At 37.7% G+C, this 12,193-nt stretch overlaps 1 protein-coding gene across 1 annotated transcript in view; it reads left to right on the forward strand.

The window, feature by feature from the left end:
* Nucleotides 1–12,193, forward strand: part of clmpb (CXADR like cell adhesion molecule b) — a 117,094-nt gene that overhangs the window by 81,710 nt on the left and 23,191 nt on the right. The window contains exon 2 of the mRNA XM_039647347.2: nucleotides 8,943–9,100. Within this exon, the coding sequence (XP_039503281.1) occupies nucleotides 8,943–9,100 (158 nt within the window). The remainder of the gene's footprint in view (nucleotides 1–8,942; nucleotides 9,101–12,193) is intronic.

Raw genomic sequence — 12,193 nt, forward strand, 5'->3', positions numbered from 1 at the left:
ACACACACACACATATATATATATATATATATATATATAGTAAATTAAAAAAACACCATTATTTAACTGAAATTCAATTATTTACTGAAATTCAATAATAATGTTGTAATAAATGGCTATAACTTGCTTTGGGATTGTTAAATGTAGACAAAATTTCATCTAGAAATATCTAGAATATTCAAGTTCAACTTTCTAAAGGAAAAAATCCAAACTTCAGGAGGTTTTGTTTGAGTTGAGTAAAAAAAAAATAATAATAATTTCCTGCCATTTTTCTTAAATCAGGTAAATTCATTCATTCGAAGACAAAACAAATGTAAAATTTGGAAGTTAAATGAGCTATATTGAAACTTCAAGTTTAAAATGATATGGCACTTGATGCTATAATGGGTTAGAAAAACAAGGAAAAGAACAGGCGAGTCAGGTTCTCCAATCATGTTCTAGGTCTTTAAGGGTTAAAGGGACCATGGAGGACAGGATTGTCCTTGCTTTTTTGAAATAAAGAGTTGCATGTGCTTTGTAGATGTAGTAAACAATGCAAACCTCCATCCCCAGTCAGAGTTCCCCCACAGTTTGGTCTTGACATTAGATCGGGTGACTGAGCATCTTTGCATATCGTTGCCTATTCAGTATTTAGAAACATGGCCCGCCAGTGTGAACTACAACAGTGCATGCGGTTAACCAATCACAACAGATGTCATTTACTTATAAAGTCCAACACAAAGTCTAAAAGTCCAGCACATAGTAACCACAAGTATATAACATAAATTCTCTCTTTTTTATATATGAGATATTTAGTACATGCTGTAAAGGTACAACATGCTTAGACAATGACTTGCTTAACAGCACGTATTGATTATTCTGTTAAATTCATCAGGAAGTCCGTTTCATTATGTGTTACTTTACATGCCAGCAACTGTCCCTGAGTCTCCCAGCAGACAGAGAGCTCACGAGAGATCGCGGATAACGGGACGAGCAGCATTAAGATGTGTAAGCTCTGCTTGATCTGTTCTTAAAGTAAGACTCTTAGAGGTCAAAGGTCACACGTTTTGCCTAATGCAGATAGACTTCTGTTTGGACACAGTTTGACTAGTTTGATTTGCCTTTGTTCCGGTTCACTGGGACAGTGGATTTCCTATCGCATGTGGGTTAAAGAGGGATTGCGTTGTAGCACTGAATCGAATTTAAATTCTGACTCGGCTAGACTGCAAGTTTGTGTGTTGGCTAGTGCGTCAGATTGAATTATGAGATTATTGCTTATTAGCAGTCATTGTTTTGGTCAGCACGGAATCTTCTTTACTGCCGTTGTGCTCTGAATGTAATCCAGGGATGGATGTGGTCGTAAATTAGATTTGCAGAGTCAAGGGGTTTAAAGACGAGATTTTGAGGTAATCGGTTGTTGGATCGGTGTGGTGACTTTTCATTGAGTGTGTGAGAGGGGGGAATCTAATGGAGCACAACTCCCCCTAGGGCATTTTCACAGAACTTACATTTGCATTTCCCGGCATTAGAACAGACTGAAGCCCGAACAAGAAGAGTGTTAAACATTTTGAATGGAGGTGATGTTGTGATCATTTATCAACTATTACTGATCATCAACGAGAAACTGGGTAAGGCGATAGTTGTGATTGTGCCCCCCTTGGTTGCACTCATGGAGTATCAGGTTAAAGCAGCACTCTGTAGTTTTTTCAACCTTTATAATATTTTTCCAAAACCCTTGAGATGGTACATCGACTTACAAAAGGTTGAATGACAGGTCTGCCATAGCCTGACGTGGTCTGTATCGCTTTTACTGGCACTCTGTAACTTCGGGGAGCGGGTAGGAACCCAAGCACAAAAAGAACTACAAAATTCGACTGCTTTACGGCATACGTCACTTCCCCCACTTCCTCAGAAAGCCTTTCGCGAGAGCCCAATGAGCGTTTTATTTTTTCTCCTCTGTATGTTTTCATGGCTGAAGCAGTAAGTAAAACCAAGAAGCCAAAGGTTTTGTCGGAGGACAGGAGAGTGGCTAAATAAAAGGCTGGACGAGGATCAATATTGGTCCAGCTTTAGCTCGCTGGTATGAGCCAAAGGAGGAGGAGGGGTCCCAACCGATCCAAGAGATCCTCGCCCCTAAAGGTAACATTTTTGGGATACGCAAAAATGAGCGAACGAGTGATTTTTGTATACTAATACTATTTTAAAAACATGAATTTGTAATACTACCCCATAAAAACGTAACTAAGTCCCCTGACTCTGGTCCGGTGCATCAATCTTCCCCCGCCTAGCAAATGTGAAGTGCGTCAGAAAAAGAGCGCCTGGGTGATCAGTTTACTGTTGGTAATGTGTTGTGTAGCTTCATCCCTCGCCGCATCCAGTGTAGACTGCATTGCTTAAAGGGATACTCCACTTTTTTTTTTTTGGAAATAGGCTCATTTTACAACTCCCCCAGAGTTAAACTGTCGAGTTTTACCGTCTTCGAATCCATTCAGCCGATTTTCTGATATTTAGAAGAATATCAGTAACCAGACAGTTTCTGGTTTCATTAACTTCCATAGTATGTACTTATATAAGTGGAGTATCTCTTTAAGGAGGCAGCAAAACTCAGTCAGCCATGTTCACTCCATCATTTCGCTCGATTGTTTCATTTTCGCATCTTACATGTGTTTACAGAGGAAGTTCAATGTGGCTGAGCTGGCGAAGAACACACATCATAACCAAACGTTATATGATTGGCTTATGGGTAACCAATGATTTTATAGTTCAGACAAGCGTCCAACCCCGCGAGAAATACATTTTCAATTTCAATTTTCAAAATTTCAAACTTTTCAATTATGGCATTCCAGACTCTGTCTACAAGGCCAAGCTAAGTATCAGAGTTTGGTATAACCTACTACGCTATCTCACGACCAATTCGTACGAATTCGTTTAGGGGCGAATGTTTAGGGGTGGGGTCAGGGGTAGGTTATTAGTACGAATTCATACGAATGGGCTAATTCGTAAAATATGTACGATTTAGCAAAATCGTACTAATTCGTACGAGTGAGGTCGTACGAATTAGCCACCTCGTAAAATTCGTACGAATTCCCGTGAGATCGGGTTGGTATAACCAGGTTAGTTTAGACTAAGGGGCAATTGAATGCAGTAAACTGGCAATTTAAAACATCTGTAGCAGAAGTGGAAACACAAGCCAAAGAAAACAGAAGGCTTACTACACTAAATATACTTGCCTTTAAGACTCCTTCGCTCATGTCAAGGCTTCACACATAAAAAGTGTTGTGGTTTTTTGCTAAGCTGTCAGGTAGAGAGATAGTGTACACATAAAATATACAGTAACAGTGAGAATGTTGCAATTTACTCTTAAAGTTGACATTAAACTCTGATCTCAATCAATTTTACTTCCATGGTGTGATAGTGTGAAATTGTATTTTCAAGGAAAAGTGAAGGACTGGATCTTATACAAAGGAATTTGAATTACTTTAAAAGGGTTTTTTAATTACCTGAGTGGTGGGATTTGTGATTAAAATCTTTCATCAACATCCAATTCTGAAATGATATTCAAGACAAACTATCGTTTTCCTAGAAACGTTTAAGAAATCTCAAAAAGTCCATGCTGATTTCATGTTGACACTAAAACAGAAAAACGATCAGATTTCTCAGGTCATGCTGATCGCCCTTCCACCATTTTTAATTTAGTCATAAACTGTAAAAACTCTTTGACATTTTGGCATACAATTTGGTAGACATCATCATCACCATGTCCTGAAGGTGCCTGAAACGTTTTAAGACAGCGCCACCTAGCATTCCAAAGAAATGAGGCTTTTTACCAAAATGCTTATAACCTTTGAAAATGTTGAATGTTCTTGAGGTTGATACTTTATTTCTATTTCAAGGATATCTCATTTGACATTCGATTGCTTTGTTGCGTCATGGAAAGGATACATTTTCCAATTTCAACATCACGTAGCTCTTCATTTCTGCCTGAATTGAAGTATAAAGCAGACCAACATGTGAAGCACTGCTATTAAACCACCTGGCTGGCAGTGTGCTGGATATTTTTGCTGCTGAGCTTTACCTTCCTTGAAGGAGGATGAAATTAAAACGGCTTTCATTCTGTTCTTTGATATCTTGCCAGCTTGTTCCAACACATTATTATGTCCATCCCTAACGGTAACAGGCGAGGAATGACTCAGCAAGCTGAGCTCCAATGTGCCTTAAGAAATGTGCTGTCAAAGGTCTGAGCATAGATATACACCTCTCACCTCTGGGCCTGGATGTGGGGAGAGGACAGGAAAGATAGTTATTGCATGGTTTAATCACATTTCTGAGATGTGTGTGTGAGAGAGAATAAAGGCATTTAGCATTTATCAAACCAGCTAAAGAAAGTCTCGGGAGACCCAGTCTGGCCGGACAGAATGAACCACTCTTGTGTCTGTTCTTCTCAGCACAGACAATTCATCAATAGTGGTCAAATAAATTTGGTTTTTCAAAAAAAGTATTCAAAATCACCCAATTTGAAAATATTAAATGCATCGCCAATTGAGTTGACTGTCACTATATTTTGAATTTTTTGTTAATCAGCTATTACGTCAAAAAGAATTTTTTTTTTTAAATATTTATGAACAGCCACACAGCTGAGGAAAAAATATCAACCAACAAGTCCCAAGTTTCTGTAAGTCCCAAAGCTCTGATGGAGCGTTTGATGGAAAGAAATGGATGCAAATAGCTAGTTAGTTGAAATTTTCCTGACTTTTCAACCTTCAAAGACACTTGCATTTCTCTTTTGCCATCTTGAATCATACCATCCCCACTGAAATCAATTGACTTCCGTGTTTCTCACACACGCCTAACTGTGGAGATCACACCCGATGATAGAGTGCAAGCAACACATTAAAAAATCATGAGCAGAGCTGACTGCAGGGGGGCTTCATGCTGCTTTTTTGCTGACTCATCGTTTTAGTTTGGCAGTTCACACGAAGAGACAAAGAGCCATGGCAGAGAAGTAATTTCTATTATTCTTCTCACTGCCTACAGCCTATTGAGATCATAGTGCTGAATCAGAAACACAGCTTTAATGAGAATGACTTGAGGATGTACCCTGAAGAGACCCATGCAGATCTCCTCGGGGTTTTCTCATTAAACCTATCCACCATGGCTGACACCAGGTATACATATACATCAACATTTCCACTTTATGCTAATTCAGTTCTTTCTGTTTGAAGAATGACATGCAGGTACAATATGAATAGATTAACCATACACTTATTTATAGAAACAGAGAGAGCCTACAGAAGAACTCATGTTAGCATCAAGGAAAAACTCATGTTAGCATCAAGGCTCAAAAATGCCAAAGCATGTGTGTTAACAATGAGGCCTCAGGTCCGACAAACAACATACTTTTGTGAAAAAAGTTTGTTTGAATTTGTATGTTTGAATATGAAATGCTGAAAAACAGTCTCAGACTCAAGTTTTCAGTCTAATTAGCATTAGCATTAGAGCTCAAAGTATTGAATCTCATGTTCTAACCGTTAGGCCTCGGGTGAGGTAAACAGTGTACAACAGGGCTAAGGCTCCACAGGGTAAAAGGCTCCTTTGATTTTATTATCCTCTAAACCACTAGATGGCACAAACACTTGACGTAGCACTTTCCAAAACATCCGCTTTTCAAGATACGCATGGATTTTTTGTCTGAGCCTCAATGCGATGTGGCAAAACGTGCACTTTTAACGGTTTGGATCCATATGAAATTTCCAACAAAGAGTCTGCAAACAGTGGGAACTCAGTAATCCGGGCAAATGTAACTTTTAGATGCGCTCCACCTAACTGCTAGTGCTAAAAATAATTATTTTAACTATGTGTTTCAAAAGTATAGTCAGTAACGTTAGCTGTCAACCCGTCTTTTCCGGGTTTCTCGCGCATTTGAGCTCTTTTCCCGCTGTCTTCCCGTTTCAGTATTTTCCAGAAAAATATCCCATATTTTAATATCTCATAACATTAACATTAGCCCTTCAATCGGACCTGTCAGTCTCTGTACTGTTGTCCTGTTGCTTACTATCTTAAATTTTGCTTTTAAAGCAACTAACATGGTTAAAAGCATGTTACATGTGTGAATGGCTGTTAGCACTATAAGGTTACTGTTACTCTTAATAGTAGGTTACTATTAACTGTGCTCCCACTGTTTATTGGAAATTTCAAATGGATGCAAACCGTTAAAAGTGCCGGTTTTGTCCACATACCGGTCCCTGGTTTCCATATTAAACGTATCCCGGTAAATTCAGCATCCTTTTAGGGATTTTAAAATCTTTTTTATTTTCTTTCTCCCAACTCTGCTGCTTCTCCTCGTTCGACTTGCTGTAATTTTACATTCGCGAAGCTGTCAACATGGCTGCCACGTCCCAGCGCCCAAGCCCTATTTGATCTAAAATGTTGTGGGGTTTTTTGTTGTTGTAGATGTAAGCAGCAAACGAGAATCGCTACAATTCTTGACTATATTCTGAGACAAAGGTCTTGTTAATAATTTTCAGTGTTGTTCAAGCTAATTAAACCAACAGTTTTTCAATAACAGAAGAATATGTAAAGGTAAATATCTTATATTAAGATGGTTGTCCAACTTAGAGATAATAATGAAACCTATTAAACATATAATTTAATAAAATATGATAAATGTTACTACTGTAAATCTAAATTAATTTTGATTTTTAGAATCATTGAATGAGATCTCATAATAATTTAATTTAGATTTACAGTATCGTAATGACGTTGTGGAGGTCTCCTGGCCGCATGCCCTGCTGATCTCCAGGAAGATCAAACCATAAATCGCATTACGCATACATCCCGTTGATTCTGTATTATGACGCAGTAGGAACAGTGTTTTGGCACAGGTGCTGTCTCATGGGTTGCAGACAGTCACTCATGCATGTCAGTCAACTAATCACGAGTGCTTTGTTAGCGACCCGTGGCGCATGCATACTTACCATGACGTGGTGATTGCCAAATGAGCAGAGCCAGACAAAACACACTTGAAACCGTACGTCCATCAATCCCAAGTCTGTGTTTAGCAATTCAACTCATTCCCTTCCCTATTCCCTTGGGTTGAAGAGCTTAAATGAGGAAATGTCACAATATTTACAGAAGCAGGATGAATGTGTATGCTGGCATCATTTTAGCAACTGTTGCATAGGTGAAGAGTCTGCAGCTATTTGTGATATTCGACAGCAGATTAAGTGTAATGTTATGCTAATGCCGGAACTCCATAAATATCTGTTGGTATAAGAGCGGTGAAGCTGTGAGTTATGCTGCATTGTTTGTATTGCGAGCTCCTCTCACCAGGTGGAAGGAATTGCGCAGCTCGTCCTATTCCTGCCTCATGGGACCTAACTAGTCTGCAAATCCCTACGACGCCTGTCTGTAATGCTACTCAAGCCTCCGGCAATGTCCAACAGCCTCAAGTAAATTAGCCAGGATCCCTGTGGCGGAAAGAGCTATAGGTTCATAGAGTCTGAAATAGTATTCTTGATGTGGACTTGCCATTTTTGGTGTAAATGTATGAATCGGAAGAGTGTGAAAATGAGTTTTGGGACTAACCTTCCAAAGTTAAAGTGTAGACTGCATGATAAATGCTGAAGCCCATGCCAGTCTTGTAGTGGAACTTGATTTTGTAGTACTTTAATGCAAGACACGGCAGGCCAAAAACATTTTTGTTGTTTTTTGTTGTTTTTTTTTGTTTTTTTTTCACTGGTCAATTTTGAGATTTTGGGCTATTTGTCTAAAAAAGTCCAAAATACGGTAATAAATATCGATTTCTCGATATTAATCGATTCTCATTTTTACGAACCGATATCGATTCTTAAATCTCAAGAATCGATTAGTCATCCTCTTTCATTTGAATGAATGGAACATTGTATCCAAAAAATCGCAATAATCTTTGTAGCAGCAGCGCTGATCTCTCTTCCGGTTTAATAATACCAGTTACAGCGCGAAATAAACATGAATGAGGATCTGAAAGAGTGTTAAAAGATAGAGTACAACTTATCGAAATCTGTATCATGTCACATTGATTCGCTCAATCAGCGTTTCAACAGTGGAAAGTCGTCAGTTAAACAGCTTGTAATCAATGTCATGTATCGTCATATTTACCTCAGAAAACCCACATAAACTCGTTAGTCAGCTAGAAAAAAATAACTCCAGAGAGGAGCATTTTGCTAAATATATACACCATATTACATATGCATTATAATCTTAATGTTCTTCAATATTTAATGCATATTTGAATAAATCTGGCAAGTTTTTATGACAGCCACCATTTAAATGTTTATATTTCATATAATCTTCTTATTATAAAAAATAAATAAAAGTGCAATTTAAGTGTTTGTATAGCTACAAAATAGTTCATTATTACCTTCATATTATGCTAATGAAGCCTAGTAGGCTACAACTAGTCTCCCATAGTTTACAGCATTAGTTAAGAGATTTGATTCCCTTGAGAAAAATTGCCATTTATTGTAACTGATATCCAAAATAATCAATATTGAATCGAATCGTAATCGAATCGAATTGCAAGCTTGTGAATCGAAATCGAATCGAATTGTGAAATTCGTCTCAATACCCAGCCCTAATATTTACGTCTTTATTTTACTACACTTTGTCTATTGCATCTCTAGATAGATCATTCGCCAGACATTTCACTTCTGAACTTCTGTGACATGTATGTACAAAAACCAACGTAATAAACCGTTGCCAGATTCACATTCATCTGTTTTGGACAAAACCATGCTTTTAAATGCATGTATGTGCAAGTGTCACACAAAACATGCAAGGGGGAACATAATATTGTTTTGCATGCACGTTTTTATTGAGACTGGGTTGCAATAAAACCTGGAACCTTTTTAAAGAAAGAAAATAATGTCCTAAATGTGGAATTGCATGATTTCACAGACATGCTGTGTTTGTATCTTTCTCTACAGTGCTGTTGAGTTTGCTCTCGACTGGGGCTCAGACCGAGATGAAGAGGGTTGTCGGGGACAACGCCACATTGCCTTGCCATCACCAGTTCTGGCAGTCGAATGGACAAACACTGGACATCGAGTGGCTCCTGCAGAAACCTAACGTCAAACAGCGTGTGGTAAAGCATCTTTTGCTTTTTACCCTCTCTCACAATCTCTCTCTCTCTCTGGATACAAGTTTTGTTTTTGCATTATATTTCTCATCTATTTTGTCTGTCGTCCGGGTCTCCTGTCACTTGGTCTAATCATGTTATTTTTGGATGCTAACTGTTTAAAAAAACTGAAACCTGAGGTGAAAACAAAAACCTGAGGTGATTTTACCCTTACAGATACTAGCCAAAAAATAATTTTGTATTCAGAAATGCCATGTGAAAGAGGCTACAATTTGCAAGGGCTCACCAAAATTGGAGAGTTGAAGACTGGAAAAATGTTGCCTGGTCTGATGAGTCTCGATTTCTGTTGAGACATTCAGATGGTAGAGTCAGAATTTGGTGTAATCAGAATGAGAACATGGATCCATAATGCCTTGTTACCACTGTGCAGGCTGGTGGTGGTGGTGTAATGGTGTGGGGGATGTTTTCTTGGCACACTTTAGGCCCCTTAGTGCCAATTGGGCATCGTTTATATATATATATATATATATATATATATATATGAAGAGTTCAGATGCAAAAGCCTCTAAATGCCATTTGAAATTTTCTTCTAAAATGACCATTTTTATCAAGCTTGTATATTTAAGTTCAGTAATTTCACTTAAATAACAATTAATAGGTGATTATCATTGCCATTTAAGTGAAATCACTGAACTTAAATATACAAGCTTGATAAAAATGATCATTTTAGAGGAAAATTTCAAATGGCACTTAGAGGCTTTTGCATCTGAACTCTTCATATATAATCCAAATAATAATTGTTTTATTAATTATAGCTAATAAGTTGGGTGTTATTTTGGTTACCATCATATTTCCTTTTTAAGTAAACCATAAATAATAATAAAAAGTTTTCATAATGAAGTCTTAACTCTTTTGGGGCAAGTGAAAATCTCCCCTTAATCTTTATATTTTGTGTTTGTCAGAAGGGGACAGACATATAATCTCAACCTCGCAAAATATACCGTCTAGCAATCTCTCAGATCACCATAGCAACCACACAAATAACCCAAGCAACTGCTAGTTTTGACTGTCATACAGTTTTTGTCACAGAATCTGAGTCTGTCACAGCTCTAAATCAGCTTTTTCTACACATCTCTTTGCAATGCACACCCGTCTGGTCCGCATGTATCAGTATACCAAACAGACGCTTCACCCATCTCTCTGTCTCCCTCGCTCTCGCATAAACACGTTCAGATAAGAGCTCGTCTTATCCGCCTGAAGTGGGAATCTTTCACTGTGAAACTAACATTGTTTGAACACAGCTTCAAGTTTAGATATATTTCATGTAGCAGCGCACAATAATTCATCAGGGGGAAGTCAAAAGGCGATATACTTGAATTATCTGATTGTGATAAGGCTTTTTATTCCCCCACGCACATGACAGACAGCGATCTTCCTTTGTTTGAAAGTCAGCACAGATCTGTTCATATAATCAGTTGAGATTTCATTTCTGAAGAAAGAAAGGCCTATAAAGAAACTCGCATCTTTGAAAGCTCTGGGACGACTGGCTCATCGCATGTAATATTTAATGGAACGACAACAGTTGAGACGTCATTAATTGAAATAAAATGTCTGAAAATGAGATTAGGAATAAAACTGAGCCTCTGGCATAATAAATAAGTCATTCTTTTGTTTCACTGTAAGGCTTCAGCTTGTCAACATTTAGCCACAGCTTGTTTAGCAATGTGTTGTAGACTCTAAGGAGATGTGTTCACACACAGTAGTGATATAGACAGTGGTTTTGCATGTTTAGCATGGCCCAGTTTGCCCCTGTTGGTAATAAATACTCGTGATGGATCGGTCATTTTGAACGAATCTTTACAGGAACTACGAGCTGAATCTTTAGAGTGATTCGTTCATTCTGTGTTGACTACTCATGCGCAACATCCTATGGGTTCTGCACCGATGATTAGTTCATCTCTTGAGTCTTTCATTCTTCCAGTCAGTCCCATTGAGAATATAGTGTCTTTACCGGAAAGAGAAATGATTAGTTCACCTCTTGAGTCTTCCGTTTTTTTGTTACGTAATGAACGAACGACTCAAACCCAAAGACTCAAAAGATGAATCAATTCTGTATCCGGTACGACTGCATAATTCAGCATATATGGGGCTGTCGCGTGATGAACGAATGACTCGAACCCGAAGTCGATAGCCTTGAAACGTGAACTAATCAATTGTGTATCCGGTAATACAGACCGCAAAGCTCAGGTTATGAGGATATCACGAGATGAACGAACCGTACGGCTTAGATCGTTGCATGAAGACCCTGATAAATGAACTAATCGTTTCTGTTTCTCTTAATTTGGCCTTTTCCTTGCATTGCAGTTTTTTTCTTATTCTACTATAAATGCGATCAACATGATGTGTTTGGGGAATTTGGCTTACATGATGTAACATTTTAAATACATTCTGCTGAAATGAACGAATTGACTCGAAAAAAGATTCATTCATTTTGATGAACGAGATTCAAAGATCCGAGTCAGTGAAATGATCCGAACTACTGATCACTACTAGTAAATACTCTAATTGCACCATATATTTTTTTTAAAGTATTCTAACTGATATGCTCACTAAGTCTGCATTTACTTTATCAAAAATAAAGTGAAAAAAAAAAATAAATTGTGAGATATTATTGCAATTTAAAATAGCTGTTTTCTATGTGAATATATTTCAAATGTAATTTATTCCTTCACTCTCAGAAAAAAGGTACAAAAGCCGTCACTGGGGCTGTACCTTTTCAAAAGGTAAACTTTTGTCCATGTTAGGTGCTAATATGTACATTTCAGGTGCTAATATGTACATTTTAGGTGCTAATATATACATTTCAGGTGCTAATATGTACATTTCAGGAGCAAATATGTCTCTTTTAGGTGCTAATATGTACATTTTAGTTGTTAACATGTACATTTTAGGTGCTAATAAGTACATTTTAGGTGTTATGTACATTTTAGGTGCTAATATCTGCATTTTAGGTGCTAATATGTGCATTTTAGGTGCTAAGATGTACATTTTTAGTGTTAATATGTACATTTCAGGAGCAAATATGTCTCTTTTAGGTGC

This window comes from Pimephales promelas, chromosome 10, assembly GCF_988280905.1.
Source record: "Pimephales promelas chromosome 10, fPimPro1.hap1.1, whole genome shotgun sequence".
NCBI lineage: Eukaryota > Metazoa > Chordata > Actinopteri > Cypriniformes > Leuciscidae > Pimephales > Pimephales promelas.